Source organism: Ambystoma mexicanum, chromosome 8 (genome assembly GCF_040938575.1).
Source record: "Ambystoma mexicanum isolate Mex_15411 chromosome 8, UKY_AmexF1_1, whole genome shotgun sequence".
NCBI lineage: Eukaryota > Metazoa > Chordata > Amphibia > Caudata > Ambystomatidae > Ambystoma > Ambystoma mexicanum.
The window spans coordinates 630,167,154-630,190,935 of NC_090929.1; the positions used below are offsets into that span (position 1 = coordinate 630,167,154).

General features: G+C 46.1%; 1 protein-coding gene across 5 annotated transcripts in view; it reads right to left on the minus strand.

Annotated features, from left to right (window-relative positions):
* The window catches only part of ECE1 (endothelin converting enzyme 1), a 696,412-nt gene that overhangs the window by 197,368 nt on the left and 475,262 nt on the right, over positions 1 to 23,782 (minus strand). For all 5 annotated transcript variants that reach the window (XM_069610356.1, XM_069610353.1, XM_069610355.1 and 2 more), the window contains 3 exons: positions 19,147 to 19,257; positions 17,344 to 17,442; positions 16,338 to 16,415 (listed from right to left, as the gene is read on the minus strand). In XM_069610356.1, the coding sequence (XP_069466457.1) occupies positions 16,338 to 16,415; positions 17,344 to 17,442; positions 19,147 to 19,257 (288 nt within the window). The remainder of the gene's footprint in view (positions 1 to 16,337; positions 16,416 to 17,343; positions 17,443 to 19,146; positions 19,258 to 23,782) is intronic.

Here is a 23,782-nt window from a genome sequence, read left to right on the forward strand (position 1 = left end):
CTTTTTAATAAAGTTGTGCAAGCATAAAAAGGATTTGCAAATCATAAAGCACACAATATAAAATATGTATATCCAGTCTTTATTGCATTTCTCTTCTTTGTTGTCTACAGAAGATGTTTGTTTAAGCCATGAAAGCAACAAAGAATCATAAAAACTGTTCAATAATAGTGCAGTTTGGTTTTTGTGTGCAGTCATAGGTTTCACTTGTTGGGCAGGGTGCAAGTAACTAAGTAACCCAAAAGTGGAGTATGCATGTATGCAATCACTGTGCTCCTTGCAGACTGCTGAAGTGATACTGAATGCAAACCTTTGGGATGCTAAATCCATGCTTTCTACCGCTGGTACTGAGAGGAGGTGAGGCATTTGAAAAATGTCTTTTCAATAATAGTATTTTTCTTTGTTTTCCGGGTGGCGTGTGTTTGTGGTGTTTTGGGCCATGGTAAAAGACACTAGACAAAAATGTATAGGGAATGCTGAGTCCTCTGTTTCTCAGCTGACTATAGGTAAGGGGCAGTGCTGATTTTCATATCTGTAATTGGCATGTGCATGTATATTTCACTTGTTTCACTTGTTTCACTTGTACATCCACTTGGTCCAATGTTTCTAAATTGTAAACTGGTACCTCCTTGTCTTTATTGCACAAGTACCCCTCTTTTTTTAACTATCTAATGTTGGGAGGAATATTTCTGCTACCACAGAGTGAGGCATTTTGGTTAAAACATTGTTTGGGGTAAAACTCAATCTATTGGATAGCCACGTTCTTTAGTAACATCTGTCACTTTTACCTAATTCAAAGGTGCTTGTTTTGACAACATGAGAAAGTTGGAGGGCAGGAATTATAACCTTTGATTCGATATAACAAGCGCATCTCTGCCACTGGCCCGCTTTTCTCTCAGCCGTTTGACATGCTTTATAACCTTTGCCTGCAGGCTGAATTGCAGTTCTTTGCTGCAGGCACACAACCGTCTGAACTATTCAACTCTGGGATTGGAACTTCCTGGGATCTCCAACAATTGTATTAATCCACTTAATTACATTACTTAGATTAGATTGGTGTGATTGGAACCTGTTACTTTCAGATTACCCACACAGGTCATCAGCAGACCAATAAGACGCTAAAGAAAATAAAAATGTTCACTAGCGACTTTGTAAACAATTGCTCCAGCTCAATTGTTTTCAATTGCAAAATACAGGGAAGACCAGAGATATCTCATTGCACATTACTAATATTGAGTTTTGCTTCAGCTCACCCTTCCCCAGCAAACCACCAGATGAATGGCTGGTTGTCCAGCACATGAAGGGCAGAGACTTTGCACTTTCACACCTCTGCGCTGCCACACGTCTGCGCTGCCTGTACTTAATCAAAGTGACAGCAGCATTTGTTTAATGATCTTTTTAAAGGATAATCCTGACATGCCTGAATGTTTCCAGGCACACATTCAAAGCAGTACTTCATGGATTTTGAAGAAGAAACTATTCAGCTTCCAGTGATAAACATTCGGCCGAAGACAAATCTTATTTTCAGCCGGAATTCTGCTGAATACTTATTTTCAGCCAGAATTCTGCTGAATACTTACTGAAAGATGAATTTCGGTACCTCTATTAATTAGCCCCTGTCCTAATGGCTTCACTTAGTGCGACGTGAATATACCTTTGCACTGAGAAAAGATTATAATGAATGAATGAAATCACCACACTAACACCATTGTTAAAAAAATAAAATTAAAAAAAATCAGCCTTGGATCCAGAAATTCTATCGGACAGTGAAAGGCCTACCAGGGCCAGCTAACATACTGGAAAAGGTGCTTACCTACCAATTAAAGTCTCTTTTCTTAGAAACGACATATTTTGGACATCGATCAAGCTGGTTTCTGTCCTCTGCACAGGACCGAGGCAGTGTTAGTTGCAGTATGGAACCATCTGCAAACAAAATGTCGACGAGGGGACATTGACTCTGTTGATCATGCTGGACCTCTCTGGGGCCTTCAATGCGGTGGACTTTATTAGGCTGTCCAGACTTACTTCAGTGGTGGGTGTGTCTGACCATGCATTGGCCTTTGCTACTCTTACTTGACGGAATGTCGCCAATGTGTTAAACTGGGCAACTATGTATCAAAACCTGCAGTCCGGCGCCCCAAAGGGTCCTTTTTAACTCCAATTTTGTTCAATATATTTATGCAACCTCTGATGAGTATCCTGTCTATTTGTCATATCACTATTATGCAGATGACGTGCAGTTATACTTGCGTGTCAAAGGCCCCTCGGTTTCCTTTGTAAACATTGTACATTGCACTAAAGAGATTGCAAGATGGATGATCTTAAATAAACTACAACTTAATCCCACAGAAATGGAAATTATACTTTTGGGGCCCAAATGATTGTCTAAAGAGTACACTGTTGATACTCTCTCCCCTGCTCTGTATGGCACACCTACTACCTTTGCCCTTAAAGGACGAATTTAGGGTACTACTATCAGTCCAATTTAGGCTGTGACTAACAAGTTGGTGCTATAGTCAGATAGTTATACTACCCTCTCCGACTATTGTGAATAGCCATTTCCTATTTGGCTCTTCCAGATGTGCCAGTGGCAATATGCTCACTGGTTAATTAAAAACTAAACTAGACTACGCCAACACCGTTCTTGACGGCTTTCTGAAATACCAGTTACAGTGAATGCAGGTAGCTCAAAATGTGGCCGATAGGCTGGTTTTGGAGTATCTAGATGCACACTAGTGTCTACTTTTCTGTGCTTCCTACATAATCACCTTCAATATTCTATGCCTGGTTTATAAATGTACTAGCAGTTGTAACCGTGCTCTGTAGTGTAATTCCTACTAAAAAAATAAATAAATTAGACAAAAGGTATATTTATATTTTATACTTTTTACATTGTCTACAACATGGAACCTACCCACATGCCAAATGGCAGGTGTAGCATGATGGGAAGTATGCTGAACATTTTGAACAGACACACACACACACCCAAGCATTGCAGACCGCTTATAAGAAAAATTGAAAAATGTATATTTTATACTTTTTACATTGTCTGCTCCATAAAACCTACCCACATGCCAAATTTCAGGCGTGCAACATGTTGGGAAGTAGGCTGAATATTTCAAACCGTCACTCACACACATATCCACAAATGTCCCATACATATGTATGGATTAATGGACTTGCACCCACACATTTAGTAGACAAGATCTCCTGCTACCAGCCAACCAGATCACCCAAGATCAGAGGAAAAACATTATAGTTGCACTTGTGTTCATAGGGGCGATATATGATTCTCTGTGTGCGGTCCACGACTCTGGAATTCATTGCCCCTTGATATGAGAAATAAACCTTCTGCATTGCCATTTTGGAAGTCTCTTAAAACATATCTTTTCCAATGATTCCATCGCTCCAGACCCCCTGATTATTGTGTTTCACCATATTAACAAGATCTGCGCCTAAATGCAGTTTATTTTGCCCGGTTGAGCGCTACAAATTAATCAGATGAAATGTTTAAAAAACAATGTTGAGGTAAATTAAATGGCCATTTTAAAAAGCTTGTGGCATCGATCATGAGTCTAGTGAATACAGTTCAGCGTGCAAACATATTTTAAATGTATATTTCAGTAGTTTGTTTGATATGTTTACCATTGTGCTGCTTACGTTTGTGCACATGCTTTTAACTGACGAAGTTAAGTGGCACGAAATGTTTTCAAGCGGCTGGAATAGAGTACAAATCTACATGAAAAAGCATATAAGCACTAAACCCACTGCCCCGGCTCGCCACAGGACTGGAATAAACGATGCCAGTCCATGGAAAAAAGTGAGCGTGTGTGGTAGAGATACTTAGACTCCAGAAAATGGCCAGCTCTTACATCGCAAGCTTTAGTTATGAAAATCTGTGTCCTCTGACAAGAAAGCCTTTTATTCCTCCCAGATCATTCGTGCACATAATAGGCCAGAGGTGCTCTTCTCTCTACTGAAACAACCCTCAATTCAGGCCTGTACTTCCGCATTCTCTGGGGAACACTGAACAGATTTCCACACTTCTGTTATTGAACCATTGCTCCAAAGTATACTCTGTCCGATAGTCCATGGTTTTCTTAGGCCCTCCGGCTGAACTGGCATGGTCCTACGCTGCCTAAATTCCCAGCAGGTGACCTCCGCGCCTTGGTTCGGGCACTTGTGATCTCCACAAGGGATTCAGGAAATACGGTTTTGTTTGGGCTTCCACCTCTCCTGTAGCCTCTGGAATCCCACTGCAACCTTGTGCCACCAGAGCTGAGATTCCCTTGGATCAGGGAACTCTGCTGCCTTCCCCAGTTTCAGCACTCTCCGCTTCCTGCTACTCGAGAACCGCCTGCCACTGCGGGCTGACATCCTGGATCATCAGGCCAGCACCTCTGCAACTCTGCTCAAGACATCCAGGTGCTGCCTCCAGCTGTGGAGACCCAAAGATGTTTCATTTCTGTTATCACAATGCCCCCTATGAAGCCAGAAGAACGTGCACAGATGTGAGTGTTTCCGAGTTGCCCTTGCAGTGCTGGGCACACATTCTATTGTACACTCATAATCATACAGCATCTGGATCATTGCCTAGGGGGTCCCAACGGATGTCCCAGAGGTTAATGGGGGGGGGTGGCGCGGGGTAGGCTCTCTAAAATATAAGCAGGTGCTTATATTTCCTATTAAAAGCAATCACCTTTGTCCTTGTTTTTAATATTAAAAACCGTTATTTTAATCTCTTTTTAAAGAGTTGCCTCCCCCCCAGAAATCCTTCGTGGCCCCCTGGGGGGGGCAAGCCCCCCAGTCTGAAGACCACTAATCTAAGAGCAGCTCCAGCCTACTGCCTGCCCTCATACATGAATTTCATTTGGATAATAATTCAAAGACATGTCTATGGACTCTTGAGGTCCTCCAGACAAGGAATCCTTTCACAATAGACCCCTGATGCTGTAGGGGAGTCTCGGGGTAGGGCACGTCTCCAAAAGGTTCTCAGGAGCCCCAGTCATCAGGAGAACCTGCAAAGGACCTGGCCGGCATGGCTCTCTTGTGGAACAGAACTATCGTATATCATCTTGGCGTTTTTAATCAAATTGCGTTTCGTCCATCGTGATATCTTTGACCTGCTGGTTAAGATATCTCAATTAGTTGATGTGCTTGTTGCCGGAATGTGTGTAACCTGGAGGTATCAGTTCCGAAACGGTGCGGCCCCTTTTAAAAATAAGAACAAATGTTTCCAGGTCGCTGAAACGAGGGTCACTGTGGTCCATTTTAATACACGTTGCTAAGATACCTAATGCGCACTATACAGAGGGCCCATATTGTTATTATCGTACCAAAGCTCTGCCGGTAAGATCTGACATACACATTCGGTCTACAGCTGCCGTTTTAAATCTACTATTCTTGTGTGTGATGTGCTCGGATGTGTTTTCCGTGTACCCCCAGGGGCGCCTGAGGGGAGGCGGGATGGCTCCCTGCACTGGCCTCTGATTCAGCAGCACTGATTAGTCTTAGAGACGCGTGAGAAACGAAAGTGCGTGACGCGGCCTCTTGGACTAGGGGCCTGCATCGCGACTGTTCGGCTCTCGGTTTTCTTTTTTTAAAATCACTAGGGAGACGGCAGCTGATCAGTCATCCGTGCGAACTGCCGATGTCCATAACCCCCGCACCCGCAACCCCAGGGACTCCGGTCAGCGGCCCGCACGGGTTGCCCCAGGTTTCCGCTGACTGCAAGTCCACCCTCGCATGAGGCCAGGCTGTCATGGCGTCGTGGTGACTGTTGACGCTCAGCTCCGCATCACCCAAGTTCCCCAGTAGTCCCGAGTCCATTTATTTTTACTTAAGCGACGCCCTATTTTGAAGCTGCAGAAAGTAGGGTATCATTTTGAATGTTTGTCTGTTTTATTATTTATAATGCGCGCTAGACCGGGTATCGGGGCGCAGAAAGCAATACGGAAGTTCCAGCTTGGTTACATTTCCATATATATATATATACAGAAGACAGAATACAAAGTACAAGATGCAAAGTATATGCAAATATCGATGGTTTACAATATATGCACAGCAGTGCCAGAGCTTAAAATAACTAAGTAGGTAGGGACAGACAGATAGGCAAGGGTTGGGGAGCAAAGGTGGGGAAGGTAAGATAAGAAGAGGGTACAGTGCCAATACAGGCTGATATGATACAGAATAGATGGTAAATGTGTCATCATTTTTTTTTGTTTTTTATTATTACGTTTTACAACCTGCAATGAACGACCATTCTTCAAGATATATTCCAGGAGATGGAGTTACAACGTCCATCGCTGTTGGCTAGACATCATATTATTTTTAACCCTTTCCACCAGGTATCTGACTTGCTAGACAAGCCTTTGGAAGTTCATTCCACTTAATCACTGACGAGTTAGCGCGGATTACTCCCAATAATTTAGTTTATGCCGGCATTCCCAAATCCTATGCCAGTAGCCCGCTCCATTTGAGCCACATGGTGCACACATGCTTGAGAATTGTAACAATTTAAACCTTGCTTTTCAGGAGGTTGAGGAATGTTCTAGAAATCGGACATGGTTGAGGCTCCTCGGGATCATCTCCCACTGATTCCAGAAACCCCAGCAGCCCCCCCCCCCCCTTCAAGCCGGCCTCCTGGTGCCTTCCATCCTGCCCAATCGCACTCTTTCCTGTGCACATAGGATGCAATAGACCTCATGTGTTTGCCTACCCATGCAGGGGTCTGTGGCTAGTAAGCGTATGTTGTGCCTCCCTTTTGTTGTGCTCATTTCCAAACTTCTAGCACTACTCTATCTATGGAGGACCCTTGATGTCTCTTTCTGTCCAAAGTAGGTTTCCAAAAGGTCATTATCAAGTAGGGCTAGGCCTCCGTTTGAGTAACTCTTCCAGGTAGACCAAGCCACCCGACTCTGCCAGTGCCCCACAACCATCAAAATCATTTTGATCGATTTTATTCAAAGGCGGGTTTAATGAGATTGGGGTGGGGGTATTGGTAAGAAATTAAAGCAATCTAGTAACTTACTATCATTTTGGCTACAGCAATTCGCCCCCTGAAGCGAAAGAGGAAGCCGATCCATGAATGTAATGAGTTAGCCGTAGCTCTAACCTTGTAAAGTGTCTGCAGTGTGTTTATGTATGCCAGTGCCCACCTACTGAAGAGTCCAGAACTCACCTGGTGGTCAGTCAGGTACTCCAGGGAGTGCTGCCAATAGGTATGTATAGGATTTTTCCCACTTCATTTTTAGTTGCGGGCACTTATCTGAATGTACCCGTTATCTCCATAAATAGGTAATATTTGTACCTGGGTCTCTTATTTAAAGCAATACATCTACCCATAAAGCCAACCCACATGTCAGACAGAAACAGTGGTCCCATCTTCAACCAAATCTCTTTATGACGCATGCTAGTGGCTCCATAACTAGGGGAAATGGTACTGGAGAAAGGCGGGGTAACCCTGCTGTGTGCCCCTCTGTAATTGGCAGCTGCTCCAGATCCCTTTCCCATGCTAGACCCTTGCCAGCAGAGACTTGTAAAGAAGGTGTATCAGGCTGGCACCCGGATGAAATGCCTCCAGCGCCTGGGAAATCCAGTCCCAGCCACCCGTATCAAAGGGCTTTTCGGTACCCAAAGATGCCACAGCCAAGTTTTTCCTCCACTTGGAGACCGTGATGTCATGTGGCGTAATAATGTCTGGTTGTAGGACGCATCATGGCCCTGTATAAACCTGCCGAGGTCTTTGTGTATTTTTTATATGCTATATTTTTTATCCTATTGAACATGTTTTTTACTAAAAATCTTCAAATCAAAGTTCAGTAGTGAAAGTGACTATAGGATGTACAATAAGTTTGGTTGTTTTGATTTGGGGCTAATGCGCCTGTTAAACCTTTTCAATTGCTGCCACACCCAACTGCCCAACTTGTCAGTTGTCTGGCAAGACTGGAGGCAGTGCCATTGCCGCACTGCAGCCATTGCCAGTGGTTTGCACACCGTTTGAAAGAGTGGGCATCGACATCGTCAGTCCCCTTGACCTTCCCACTTCAGGTGGACATCGGTTCATCCTGGTATTTGTCGATCTTGCCACCAGGTACCCTGAGGCTATACCCCTTCGGACTGTTACCGCCAAGGTTGTTGCCCGGGCTTTCCTGGGCATTTTCAGCTGTGTGATTCCCTAAGGAGGTGGTCTCTGACAGAGGATCCAACTTCATGTCTACTTACATGAAAACCATGTGGAAAGAGTGCGAGGTAACCTACAAGTTCACCGCTTACCATCCCCATGCCAATGGTCTGGTTGAGAGGTTTAATAAAACTTTCAAAGGCATGCTAGGCGCTTTGGAAGAGCCCCTAAGGAGGAAATGGGATCTCCTCCTTCCATGCCTGCTGTTTGCTTACAGAGAGGTACCTCAAGAGGGTGTTGGTTTCAGCCCCTTTGAGTTACTCTTTGGATATCCCGTGAGGGGGCCCCTCGCCTTGATCACAGAAGGTTTGGAGGTAACCCGCCCCCCCCTGCCCCCCCCCCCCCCCCCCCAAGTCCCGTCAAGCAAGTGGGGGAATACGTGTTAGGCCTCAGACGGAGGATGACACAAATGATGGGTCAGGCAACAGCAAATCTCAAGGCCAGCCAGGAATTGAATAAGTACTGGCATGACCTTAAAGCATCGCAAGTGGATTGGACTCCGGGACAGGAGGTCCTCGTGATGGTGCCTACCAAGCCTTGAACTTTGGCCGATAAATGGACTGGACCCCTCAGGATAATCTCCAAGATGGGCGAGGTCAATTATCTGGTTGACATGGGAGTCTCTGGGGGAGCCTCTCAAGTATTCCATGTTAACAGGCACAAGCCTTTCCACAGGCGCGCATAAGTCCCATGTCTCTTGCTAGCTTCAGAGCAAGAAGAGGCTGCATAGCAACCCTAGGGTTGGCTCAGTGGAGGGAGTACATCTCTCTCTCCCGATCTGGCGACAGAGCAGCAGAAGGCCTGCTGAGTTTTGCTCCGGCAGTATGCCTCTGTTTTCACGGACACCAGGACTTACACCTTGGTGTAGGCATGAAATTGACACTGGTAACAGTGTGCCTGTCAAAATCAGTTGCTACCATATGCCAGATACAGTTAAAAACCACATCCAGGCTGAGGTCACCAAGATGTTGGATCTGGGTGTTATTGAATCCTCAACCAGTCCCTGGTCCAGTCCAGTGGTCCTTGTCCCCAAGGCAAGTTCCCAGGCAGGTACCAAGGATTGGAGGTTGTGTGTGGACTACCGAGGAGTAAATGCCGTCACCAAAAGTGACGCGCACCCATTGCCCAGGGCTGATGAGCTCGTGGACACCATAGGTGCTGCCAAATTTGTGAGCACCTTTGACCTTACCTCAGGCTATTGCCAAATAGCTCTGACGGACCATGCCAAGGAAAAGACGGCGTTCTCAACTCCTGAGGGACTCTACCAGTTTAGGGTCATTCCTTTTGGGTTGAAGAATGCCCCTGCCACCTTCCAGAGATTGGTCAATCATGCACTCCGTGGGCAGGAGGCCTTTTGTGTGGCCTACTTAGACGACAATGCCGTCTACAGTTCCACTTGGGAAGAGCACTTGACACATCTGGATGAGGAGTTGCAGGCCTTGAAAAGGGGGAACCTCACTATCAAGGCCACCAAATGCCAGATAGCTCAGGGGAAAGTCACATATCTTGGTCATGAGATAGGAGGGGGTCATATCCAACCTCTCCCCAGTAAAGTACAGGGTGTACATGACTGGGAGACTCCCACTACTCAAACCCAGGTAAAAGCCATTTTGGGCCTCACTGGTTATTATCGCAATTTCATGGGGGACTATGGAACCATAGCTGCACCTCTGACAGCTCTGACTTCACCCAAACAACCTAGGAAGGTTAATTGGACTGAAGACTGTCAGAGGGCCTTTGATGCCTTTAAAGAAAGTCTGTTTAGGGCACCTGTGTTGTGTGCGCCTGACTACAGCCGACCCTTTATCGTCCAGGCGGATGCCTGGACACCGTCCCAGTTACATGACAAAGGGAGGGAACATCCTATCATATTCATCAGTAGACAACTCAAGGTTAGAGAACTTAGGTGGGCTACTGTTGAAAAGGAATGTTTTAGCATAGTTTGTAGCCTTAGGCATTTTAGGCCCTACCTTATGGGGGTCTACCTTCAAGGTCCAAACAGTTCATAAGCCCCTGAAGTGGCTTATGCAGATGAAGGGTGAAAACCCGAAACTGCTGAGGTGGTCCATTAGCCTGCAAGGGCTAGACTTCACCATAGTGCATAGACCAAGGAAGAGTCATGATAATGCAGATGGCCTTTCCAAAAGGTATGTTGACCGTCTGGATGAGGGTGTCTATCTCGTTTGAGATTAGGCATCCTAACTTCAGTCTGGGGGGGGGCGACTGTGATGCTGGAAATGCATCGGAGGGTCAGGGCCTCCGTATCCTTGTCCTTTACTGCTTTTTATCATGTGTTCTGTCGTGTTTTCCGCGCAGGAGTTCATGTGGGACTCCTGGCGGTGCAGCTCTCTTTTGATTTTGGTGAACAGACCCATGGGATACCCTTATGGCACCCATGGGTGGGGGTACAACCCTGTGCCCCTAGTGTATGTTTTTCGGCACCTGTGAGCGGTCTAGTTTCCAAACATCAGTCAAACATGGGAGTGCCAACAGAGTTCAAGCTCAGGCTCAAACAAAAGCATTGGAGAGATGTGAGAGAGGGAGAGCCGTCGCTCTATCCGGGAGCCAGAACTGGATGAGAGATAAAGCGCCCAAGAACAGAATGCATAACTGGAGAGTAGCCTCAGTCTGCATGGATGCTGAAGACACCCGCTTAATGCCGGAACACTGTCGGAGCCTCCAGGAAGGAGACAGCTGCCCTGGGACTGCAGATACCACCAAGAAGGAAGCAAACATGTACGTGGGTTACCCGGGAGCCCTTAGAGATCCTGGGAAGCATAGGAGTGAGCTAAGGAGCTGGAGAAAGAGGGTCTGGGGCCCTACACCAAACAAGAGATAGTTGCATACTTGGCAGGAGAGTGAACCAAGTGGATACAACAGAACAGTGAGAGTCTGGGGCACGCATCCAAAAGAGAGGGTCTGGGACCCTGAAGTGAATAAGAGACCGTTGTATATTTGGCAGGATTGTGAACTAAACTGATACAATGCAACTGCGCGAGTCTGGGACCTGCACTCAAAACCAAGAGGGTCTGGGACCCTGCAACAAAGGAGTTTTTTGCATACTTGGCAGGAGAGTGAATCAAGACGATGTGATGCTGGAAATGCATCAGAGGGACAGGGCCTCCGTATCCTTGTCCCTTACTGCTTTTTATCATGTGTTCTGTTGTGTGTTCTGCACAGGAGTTCATGTGGGACTCCTGGCGGTGCAGCTCTCTTTTGGTTTTGGTGAACAGACCCATGGGATACCCTTATCGCACCCATGGGTGGGGGTACAACCCTGTACCCCTAGTGTATGTTTTTGGGCACCTGTGTGTGGCCCACAGAGCAGTGTACGGCTGGTGGCAGCTCTGTGCTGAATTGACTGGTGCCCTGAGCGTCCTCCATTTTGGGATGCCCAGGCCCCGTCATTGGAATCTGTAGATACCTGATGGAGACCAGATGGCCCCCGTGGCCTCTTGCCTTCCATCGCCTGTTACCTTGATCTTCCCGAAGTCCTGGGAAGCCCTGACTCTGTCCCTTCCTCCTGACTGGCTTTTGGGTGGAAGTTCCATATATGGTAGTGTGGGGCAGTGCCGACCAGACTGGCTGGAGCCTTCCCAACGACCGTATATTGTGGGTACGCCTGTGGGTGGGACCTGGGTGAATGGAGTGTGACACACATATGCACTTCTTGTTGTGGAGGTCTAGTTTCTGGTGTTTGACACAATGACCGAGACAGCCCTGCCCGAAACTGGTATGAATGCAGTGTTTAGTGTTGAATGGCGTGATAGTTGTCTGAATCCACATTCTGTGTTGTGAGTGTCTGTATGGAGAAGAATGGCCTGAATGCACCATGCGCCTGATTGGCTGACAGACTGCTGAATGCCCTTCGTAGTGATTGGATGCTCGAGTGTGACCCAGCGGAATGAATGGGAGTTCAACAGTATATCTGGGGCCCTCTCACTGCTAGGAATAATGTTCAGAAGTGTTCAGAGATCAAGTCCAAACTACGAAGAGTAACTGCAGTGAAACTAACGCTTGACCTTGAAGCCCTGCTGGAAGAGAAGAGTTGCTGTGGCTCTCCATCAATCTGAAAGCTGCTGTGTCTCCAAGGACTGACCCACAGAGGACCTGGTAAGGCGTCCTCTTCCCGAGCTATGAGGGACCATCGTGCAACAGCTGATCTTTGCCAAAGCTCCCTGGTAGACAGCCCTATGACAGGCTGCCGACCCGAGACGGGAACTGCTGCGGAATCCCAAGCAGAAGCGCCCGGATTATTGTCCGCCACTGTCGACGACCGCCGTCGCCGATCGGAGCCGCAATGCTCGCGTTGCCGAAGAACTTTCGAATACAAGGACGCTCTCGTCCGCATCGCTGCCACTTTATCCCGCTGGAGAAGGCCCAACCGTCGACGCGCCGAGGAGTAACCACCGGTGGGTTTCCCACCACCCAAACACCACAGAGACGCCGACTACTCGATGCCCTTGCTGGGCCACAGTTCTTGAAACCCATTGCGGTCCAGAACTATCGACATTGAGGTGCCCCGCACGACTCTTCCTTGCAGGACGTTTACGCTTCCCCGTCGACGAGCACAGCTAGAAAAGAAGCTGCCACTTCACCGTCGAAGCTCACCCTGTTCTCCATCGGACGTTCAACGACCCGCAACTCCTGCCTTAAAGGGCGGGCACTCAAGAAGGGCCGCCGATTCCCCGACAAAGAGCGCTACAACGCCAGGTACTTTGGGGTTGCAGAATTATTGGAAAGTCTCTTGTGAACAATATATGGACTGGGCTTGTGATATATCTTTATTCTACAGGTTGCCTAGGTGGGGCGGGTGTCTCGGTAGCAGGGCCAGTATTCTGCCAATTGTTCTAACCAACTGCTTACCTCTTATCTCTATTGTTGGTTTCCCTTACAAACTGATTTGTGTGCCATTTAACTGTACATTTGATGCATTTTAAATAGATCTAATAGTAATTGTGGTACCATGTAGAACTGTATTTTTGCCATTATAGATAACCAAGTACAAAGTGAGTTATCGTAATATTGTATATAACCTTGAATATTAATTATATAAAAACTGTGTTTTAACCAATATAGTGTGCGGACATTCCTTTGTGGGTGCTTGGGGACTACACTGTACTTAAGAACCAGCCCGCATCACCTCCTGATAAGCTAGGCCTGGATTGCTCGACCACGCACCAATTATAGAGAATCTTGGCAGGGGTTCTCTGTGGCTCTCCTCTGCCAAATAGAGAACAGAAGTACAGACCCCCCCTCCAGTCCCTCACAGCGGATGCAACAACATTGTGTGTCTGGATCCCGCACCAAAGATAAAGAGGGTCTTAGGACCATAATAAAAGAGGTCTTGGGACCCTGAAGCGAACAAGAGTCAGTTATATATTTGGGAGAAGTTCTGGGACCCTGAAGCAAATGAGAAAGATTTGCACACTTGGTAAGAAGTGAACCAAGTGGGCACAATCAACATTGCGAGTCTGGGACTCATACCCATATGTGAATCCAAAGTTTAAAGCCAGGGGGGTCTGGAACCCAGAGAGAGCAGAAGAGAACACACAAGAAAACATGTGCTTAACAAGGGAACCAAACAAGCTTTATAAAGTATTGAGAGTCTGGAACCCCACCCCCATGAGAGGTCGAGGATAAGAGGGTAATAAAAGAATTAAAATAAGGAATCCTAAGCCTGGTAGTGGAACATGCCAAGCTAACCGGATACAGGAACTGTGAAGACGCGAACCAGTTCCTCCAGTGTTGCACAAGTGATTTATAATCAAAAGAAGTCTAGGGGAAAGGAGCCCAGCCGTAGCTTTGAAGTTTTGTATTTTTGAATATTGGTTTTGCATCACTTTTTCCTACTAGTGAAACTAGGAACTTTTCTGTTGCTTGAAAACACAAGGAACCCCTTTTCCTTCGAGAAGAGATCATCCTTACATGCAAGATTATTAGCGTTAAGGACAGAAGTAGGTTTTTGGGACCCAACAGTGAGAGACTTTTAGTTTCAGACTTCCTGATATTCTCATTAGTTTTCTTTGAGGTAGGGAACCTCCTCATAGGTTTAGGGATAGAGAGGCATTTTCCAAGGAAGTTAATAATAAAAGCCTTTATCCAAAATGATAAGAGGATTGTGTCCGAGCCTTACTTCTGCAACCTTACACTTGGTAAACATGGGTGTCAGCACCATATGAATCAATAATGGGCAGATGAAAAAATATCAAAACTTCAATTTAAATGTTTCTCTGTGATGCATCTGGTGGGATTACTGATCATCAACTTGGCCAAAAGTAACTGACATTGACTGGACATGGGTGGTAGATAAACCACAGTGGAAGAGGAATAGCAAGTTTATGTGAATTGCTGGAGCTATTCCATCAGAATTTCAATTGATTGTTACAATAACCCAAAGAACAGGTCCAGAGGAAGCATTTTAAGCGAAACATGCATAGGTCTACGAAGAGATGTTTTTCAGAATGTTTTTGGTTGCTTAGGAAATATTGGGAATACATCATTCTGAGGAAACACTCACCGACTAATCAGTCCAAGTGAAATGTTTTGGCTGTAAAGATACATGCACAGAGGGGAACTAGAAAGTTTACAATAATCTAATATTTAGCATTGTAGGATATAGATGCACACTAGTTAGCATTGTAGGATATAGGTGCACAGTCCAATGCCCATGCTGCAGTATCAATAGCAACAGTATCAAGCACTAGGTTAGCACTCCAACCCCTCCTTGAATATACCCCCACTAATTCAATTACCTTCTTTTCAATGGTATTGTGGATAAGAAGGAATTCGGGCAAATCCCAGGACTGCATCAAATCAAACATTCTGGTGGCCCCTAAAGTAGTGGTACATTCAATTTGAGCTTTTGTGGGATTAATCCCAGACGCTCGCTCTTTCCAGGTGTGTACTCATATCGAGAAACCATAAACCTTTGGGCAAACAGGTCTCATCTAGTTCTGGCACATGTAGCCATGACTGTCTATGGCCGCATCCATATCTCACCCATTCCCTTGTTAGAACAAGGCCTAGCAGTTGGAGGCTGTACTGGATAAACACATGCAGTGACCTGCTAGAATTAGAAAATGGCTGCCAACAACCAGTGGTGAAAACGGCAAGCTGTATGAAGGGTCCCCCCACAGGCAAGGTGCCCAGACTTTGAGGGACGTGGTGTCTCATTGGGGGTAGGATCTAAGCAGTATTTGCATCTTTGGTGAGGCCTCCGGTGAGTACTCATTATGGAAAAGGTCAGGAAAACGAGAAAGGCAAAACAAAAACACACAGGGTCTTTGCAGCAGATACATGGTGGGACTTTTGGTTTCACAAACGGAAAGGGCCTTTTTCAAATTCTTGCAATTTTATTGCTTCGTGAATACAGAACAGAATCAATATCTATCCAAAATGTAATTACAGAAATATTTGCCTAAAGACACCATAGTCAATATTTCTGCACTAGAGTGGCCACTTCTAGAAATCGACAAGAATGATTCAGAAGCAATTCGGTTTAACTTTGTTTGCGCCAAATGAAGTAGACACTGACACATCTAAATAAGTGATTAACCGTGAGTGATCCCATCCGATAAACACACACAACGTCCTATAAAAGGATACTTTAGCTAGATCACACAATGTCCTTGTATTCACGCAGAAAACGCAGTCTGGATAATGCAAACAGTACTCTCGTATTGCCAATCTCCCCGATCCTACAGAGACACTACAAGAAAATCATTAATCAGCTACAAGCCATTAAGGGATGTGACCTGTTGCCAATTACACATACTATAGGGATCAGCATAGACCAGCAGCTCTTGCAAAAATAAAGCTTCTAATTTATATTCTAATGGCAGATGGACAATTAAAGGCCATGGTTGGACTAAAAACCACCCATGGTACTACATCCCCGGAATTAGTAATGTGCTCCTTCCACAGAGAGAACATACTACAGGCAGCTTCTACAGAGTAAGTCAATGTGAAGGACATTAGCCAGATGCTCCTCATTCTAATTCCACCAATACATCAATGTTTTAGACATTGATATATTTGAAAGAAAGCAAACCACACTTAATTTAAAAAACACAACTACCCCCTTACCCTCGGTACTTTCCGATCCCCATTTCCGTTAGCGACCCTCTCATTTTGACTGAAAACTCGAGATACTTACATTGCTAAACACCTTGTCAAGCTCTTTGGGGTCCATAATGAATTTGGGGTAACCAATCATGTCGTAGATTGCCTCTGCCTGGTTAAGGAAAGAACATTTATTAGCAAAGGGAGTAGATGCTGAGCTACCCGCACCCCCCTACAAACTCCAGCTCAAATATTACATTTGTTCACAAGGCAACACGTTGTACATTTTCTTGTTATCCCTTTTCTGCACAACCACTCTGTTCTGCCCAAGAAGAAGATCAGCAAAGAGCCGACCAAAGGAGATGGAGAAAACGGAGAGACATGCTAGGAAACGCGTGTTAAAAAAGAAATAGTGGGGCAAGCCCAGCACTCGCCTATTTCTCGAGCACTGTGTCCTTTGCGGATTTACTGTGGAGCGGTGAGGCTATTCACGGATTCATAAAACGAGAAAGTGATTCCTTGATATAAAATGAAGGCCCTCAATGCTGCACAATGTGAAGGTGCACATTCATTGTTGCTGCATGAAGCGGCCAAAGGTTTTGTTGCAATTGGATATGCTAACCATTGCTGCTTAACAGGACAAGGGAGAATTTTGGTTTGGGAGGAAGGAGGCTAATCAATGTTGTGTGCTCCTCAATACTCTTGTATAAGGAGGCGGGAGGCAAGGTGAGGAGCAACGGGGGACATCTATGTAGTGGGCTCCACGCTGTGGTTGGGCACCGAGAGCAGCATTTGTTTAGAGTAGACTGACTATTATCAGGGTCCCTCTAAAACAAGACAGAAAGAAGGTTTCTAGTGAAGGAGGATCATCGAGCTGGTGTGCTTCTCTGCGCCATTTCATTTTTCGAGACAGGGGTATGTTTTCATGATGTGGGGTGTGGGGGGCTAATCGATTCTCTGTATGCCTCAGTGTTGTTTTAAGTAAAAAGAGCTGGGTTTAGGCGTGCATCAGAGAAGCAGTGTTCACTTAAGGCCGGTGACTAAAAAAGCTTGGTTAGGCTTCCTTGGTTTTGGTCACTATTTGGGGCTGGTAGGGTTACCTTCTCCTTTGCTGCGCGTCTCGTCTCATCATCCATCCACACCAAGCCAGCAAGGCTTTCTTCAAAGGCTGTTCGAATCTCCTTGATCATTTCTTGTGCCTAGGCAAAAGAAAAACATGCGCATAGACGTTAATTCCCCCAAATGATAGCGGTAGTGGAAGGGACATCACATGACCGTTGCCCCATGACAAGGGAAGTGACATCATAGAGGTAAAAAAAAAACGACCCCAAGTATAAGATTAATAAAATAACAGTTCTATAGAAGACACCATCTGAGTTTTTAACAATGTTTTCAACAACTAAGACGCTGTCTCGATATGTAAAACGTGCAGTAGTGATACGCCGGGGGCACACCCAGCAGAATACTAAAAGGCCAGGTCAGCCTAATATGGCAGTTTCTAGAGAATACTGCACCCAGGGTGAAACACCAGACTACGCGCCCCACCCACATTGTTGCTCGACTCCTACACTGCAACTTCCACTCCAAAATCATTGCAATTTAAATGCCATTTTATTGACTCAATATTTTAAATAGGAATTTAATTTTCTATCGCACGCTTTTGTTCGTTGTCTAAATAAAGGGCACTCTCTTAGTTGATGCTTCGGCAAAAGCCTCTATTGGTGCTGCTGTTGTAATAAGTTATGGAACCATTTTGCTCCCAATTGAAAGTGTGGCAAGAGCCAATAGCTCACAAATAAAAGGAGCGAGTCAGGCAGTGGTGAAAAGGAAGGCAGTTCCCAGCTGTATTAAATGATGGTTAGGTTATAAAGAATACATTGAAACTACTTCAAAGCGCTGTAGGGCAAGACCAGAGCAGTAGAAAGACCATGACATGAAGCGCAGTCATGCTACGTATGATCTGCGTGCCTAAAGCAAATATAACAATACTTGCCAAATGCAGGGAGAGCACGAGCATTTAATGGGGTAACCTGGTATATGGTGATAGTATCCGCCTGGAGGATGACAATATCTACCAAATGGCATGAGTACTCTAGCATGTGATGGCAACAGCTACCTAGTGGGGCGAGTTGCTTGGCTTACAATGTTAACTTCTGGCAAATAGTTTAGGGTGACCAGTCCCGGTTTTGCCCCCGACAGTCGCGGGAATTCGACCCCTGTCCCTGTTTTGGGGAAATGAAGGGTCTCCAACAATTACAGAGTACATGCATGTTATAATAGAGTAGAAATATTGTCACAGTATTTTGGGCTCGAACTCCTAACATTACAGGTATTGGGCATGCGCATTAACTGATTGTGCCACAGCAGGTAAATGAATAAACTCCAATGCGCTCATATGTATGAGAGCAAAGGCTCTTTTTGGTAATATGCTCATGTCAGCAACAGTGCTGGAAATAATGTGGGAAGGATGGTGGTTGGAGGTGGGGCGGCTTCAAGCGGGGGTGCAGTGTGGGGGTAGTCCTTTAAATGTTGTTGGCCGTCCCGGTTTTTCGTCTTGAAAACCTGGTCACCCTAAAATAGTTGAACGCCGGAGGGATGGCTCATGTGCACAGTGATGGTTTTGGGAACTGAAACTATGCCATGGCACTTTAATAGTGTCAGCGAGCCAGTTCCAACGGACGTCTGTATGCACATTTTGAGGACACCCCCACACGGGGCTTGACCTGCTGTGTTTTTTAACGGTGGACCGCGGATGCAGTGTTTCTCTGCACTGCTGTAATGGAGGAGAGATGGCGGCCTATCAATGCTTTGCGCTTCTCGGCGCTGCTGCTGCAAGTACGCGGGGATTCGCAGAGCAATGTTGATCATTGGCTGCAGCAGAGAATGCGGGCGCAAGGACGTACCGTACTCTTGCTGTCGTCGGCAAACGTGGCTTTCACGAAGAGCGCCCCAAGGGCGAAGCCCAGATTGCTGTCCGTGTCGCTGATGCAGAACTTCCAGCGCGGGAGGCAGGTCTGTGGAAAGAACGGGCAGATTCATGACGCAGTAACGTGTCCTGCTAAGAAATAACACGTCTCTCCATTTTCAGACCACCCACCCCTTCACCGAGGCTGTGCTGACCCACTGAGGCAGGAATACCGTGTTTGCCAACCAAACCGTGACATTTTTTTTATTTTTGAAGATCTTGCAGCAATGACCACTTCAATAGGATAAGTTCCTATTTTCCTGTGTGAGCTTTCCTGCTACCTGAGGAAGAGACCGATGTGGTCTTGAACGCTAGCAGAGACACATACGGAGTTGGCCAATTAACGACATCATTGCTGCAAGATCCTATTTCCTGCTTTTTCTTTTAAAATACATCTTGAACTTCTTACTGCTTCTCCCTTCAGCCTGTACAGGTTAGTTGGAGCCGGCGGTGGGGGAGGGGGGGATGGGGACGAAGGGGGGTGGAGAGGTGTGGGGGGGAGGGGGTGGAGTACTCCATTCATGTTGCTGCCCTATACCAGTCTTCATTTGTGCTCATTCAGTAAGCGCCCAGGTCATTTCCCGGAAATAAATAGTTTGTGCATCTTGTATGACACATGCAGTCTACTCAGAGCATCAGTAAGGTGGAGGTGGGGGGGGGTTATTGGAGAACAGACCCCCACAGAAACCATGAATTGAAATCTACTGCGTAGCAAACAGAGTGCTTAGAGACCAGCGCAGAACTTACTCGAAGCACCCATAGCACAGATAAGAGATGCTTTCAGACTGGGCTAAAATTCTGCAGACCCCCTCCTCACTAAAATACAAGGAGTAAATAAGCATTGGCAAAACCAACAGTTTGAACATCTGTGTAGGCATGGGATAGGCATTTGCTAGGCATTGGCATAATAGCAATAAGACCGCAACTGCTGGAAAATAGAGTGAGTACCTGGCAAATGCCCAACTAATCCCGCAAGCCAAATCCGTTTGCTTTGTCATTGCTGGTTTTTAACAGGACGGGTGCATGGAACAGATATTAAGTGGCTGAAGAGATGCTTGTTTAAGACATTTTTTATTACTCCAGTGGCCTTTTGCCCCTGTAAAAAAACATTAACTCCCAGCAAACTGTAGAGAAATAACATTGACAGGCTAAAGTTTGATGTCATCTCTTGATAGAACGAGCTCAAAGACATTCCAGGAGGAGGTGTTTTGGGCGGGTAGGTGCAGGTAGTGGGTGTCAATGGGCAGAGGGATTAGCATTGCCAGGGGCAGTCAATGGGTGGATAAATAATAAAAAACCCACAAGTGGTGTATCCCTCCTCATATGTCATCTCCCTACTACCTGTACTCCAATGCAATAGTTTCATCTTCTAACGGCCTCTTAAGCGCCACCTAATAGCCCAAACTAAAAGGGGGTCACTGGAGGTGAAGTGCTACTTGGTTATTACCAATGACACCTTTAGAACCCTGACATGGCAGATTTATTTGCATTATCTGTGATTCACGTGTAATCTGTGTGTGTGTACATATACACACACACACACACACACACATACACGTGTGGATGCTTTTACAGTGGAAGAAACTCCTTTAAACCCAACTGGGGCAGTGAAGTGGATGGATAAACAAGGAAAACTCGGACAACAGTCAGAGAAAAACAACTTTCTGTGGCTGGCGTCGACTATTTCGACATAACGCCCGTCAGCTTCGGGTAAGTCCAAATACACACCCAGTAGAGGTCTTGTTGTCCAAGAAAAAAGCCTTCTACTACTTCTGTGAACAGATGACACTCCATGCCTACACTCACCAGTCCCTGGGAGAATGCTTTCTTCAAGCTGCGCCCTCAAACCCCAATATCTAAGCATTAAGGGATCGGTGTACGGTGAGAGGGGACCAAAGCAACCTGCAGAAAGCCCTATTATTATAGGGAACAGTTAGATGGGGCATGCAGTGGGACATTGGACATGCCAATGCTAGAGAGAGAAGGCGTTGCAAGAGAAAACCCAAGACGCAGGAATAAGGGGTTTGAACGCATTACAACTCACTCAAAAAAACTGCCACCCATCATTTAGCCTGGAGAAGCCCCTTGCATTCTGCAGTACATTTGTTAATGTTAAAGGACATTTGTACCTCACACTATCACCACCGGAGTGGTCCCCTGGCGCTCTGGCGGTTCTGAAAAGGAGGGGAGGATGAGTTAGTGGGACGAAGCAGGAAAAGTGCAAGAGAGCAGTGATGTGCTGTTGGCAGCCTCAGCCCGGTGCGTCCGTTGGCTGGGCCTGGGGTGTTTGCGGCCGGTAGACATCGTGTACTGTTGTGCACGACCATGTGTGTTTTTGTTTTGTTGTTGCAGTGTAGTGAAGTTTGTGTGGTTTGTTGTGCTATAGGTTTGGTCGTGTTTGGTTTGCAGTTTGAGAGGTGTATGCAGAAAGGGAAATTGTTAGTAGGGTTGGTTAGTTTGCGTTTCTATCCCGAGTTGAGGCGCCCGGTTTGCGAGGTCTCCCCTGATGCAGTTCTGTCCAGATCTGGGTCCGACTGGCATACAAGGTTCCTTACTCTTCATGCCCCCACCTCTAACATGCTCTCTCAGTGCTCCCCTTATTCTCCTTTAATACTCCTGTGGCAAGTGCATCTGTCAATGTCAACCTCTTAGGTAGTGTGGTGATTGTCAATATCTCGTCAATTCCATACCACTATGGTACCTGGCGGTAACTAAGGGCAGGCGAGGTGTTGGTGGGATTGTCTGGGGTAGTTGACTCAGTCTCCGTGCGGGCCGTCTGTGTTCCAGTCTGTCCGGTGTCACCCGTCCAGGTGTTGTGCGAGTTACCCTCTCGGTCGGGGATGTCTGTCTCCTTTCCGGTTTAGTCACCTTTTTTTTGGTTTTCCAGATTTAGTCTGTGGTGTTGAAGAGCCAGATTTTTAGTGATTTCCTGAATTTTAGGTGATCTTCAGTGTTTCTTATTTCTTTTGGGATGTTGTTCCAGGTTTTTGCGGCTAAGTGGTAGAAGGAGGTGCCTCCAAGTTTTTTCTTAAGGTATGGTTTGAGTTCCAGGCGGATTTCGTTGCTTGATTGGAGGGGTCTCGGCTTGTAGACTTATTTTCTTTTGTAGGAATTCTGCTCCTTGTACGCTTATGCACATTGTTTTGAAGGTGATGCGATGTTTTACTGGGAGCCAGTGTAGTGTTTTTAGCGCTGGAGTGATGTGTTCTCCTCTGGATAGTTTGAGGAGTAGTCTTGCTGCTGCGTTTTGGATCCGTTGCAGTTTCTTCAGGAGGTATTCTGGTATTCCGGGGTAGAGGCTGTTTGCGTAGTCGATTTTTGACATGATTAGGGCGTCGATAGTGAGTGTTTTGTGCGTGAAGGAGGGGAAAGGTAGAATTCTTCTCGCCGTGTGGAGGAGGAAATACCATCTCTTCACTGTTGCATTTATTTGTGGTTCCAGGGATAGGGTGTTGTCCATTAGGACTCCCATATTTTTTACTACCTTCGATGGTGTTGGTGCGTTTCCCATTTCCGTGGGCCATGGGATGGTAGTTTCTTTCTCTTGGTCTGTGGATATGATCATGATTTCTGTCTTTCCTGGGTTGATTTTCAGGTTGTTGGCATCCATCTAGTTGAAGACTTCTTTTAGACAGTCAGTTAGGGTTGAGTGGTCGGCATCGGTGTCTTTGATTTTGTAGATGATCTGAGTGTCATCTGCGTAATTGTAACATGTAATGTTGTATTTTTTGAAGATTCTGATGACCGGCGTCTGATAGATGTTGAAATATAGTGGAGATAGTGAGGATCCTTGTGGGACTCCACAGTCGTTAACTCGTGGGGTTGATTTAAAAGGTTTTATCCATACCGTTTCTGTTCTGTCTGCTAGGAATGATTTGGTCCCGCGTAGTGCTGTGTCTGTTATGCCTATGTCTTCTAGTCTTTTGGTCAGGGTGTCATGGTTAACTGTGTCAAAGGCTGCGGAGAGGTCGAGCAGAATAAGGGCTGAGGTAGTGTTTGAGTCTGCGTTAGTTTTGAGATCGTCCCAGATGGATAGTAATGCTGTTTCCGTTCCTCTCGCTGGTCTGAAACCGATTTGAGCTTGGTCCAGCGGGTGGTGTTTTTCTACGTGTTCTTGAGTTCGTTTATATACGTAGGTTTCTAGAAGTTTTGCTGGGTAGGAGATGTTAGAGATTGGCCTGTAGTTGGAAAGGTCATCTACGTCACCACTTGTGTTTTTCAAGAGTGGTCTGATGTATGCTGATTTGAAGATCTTCGGTACAGTCCCTGTTGATAGTGAAAGATTTAGAAGGTTTCTGTAGTGTTCTGCTGGCGATCCTTGCGCGAGTATTGATTTGTGTATGCCTGGGGGAAAGGGGTCCATGGGTGATCCCGCTTTCTTGCTTAGTTTTACCAGCATTGCGAATGCCTCTGCTGATATTTCAGGGAAGCTTTGGAGTTTGTGCTTTGGTTCCGTGTTAGGTCCGTTGGGTTGTGTGTTGTGGTTGGTTGGTCGCTTTTGTATGGTTTGTCGGATGTCATTGATTTTTTTTTTTTAAGTGGTCTGCCAGGTCGTTGCAGAGTTTTTCTGAGGG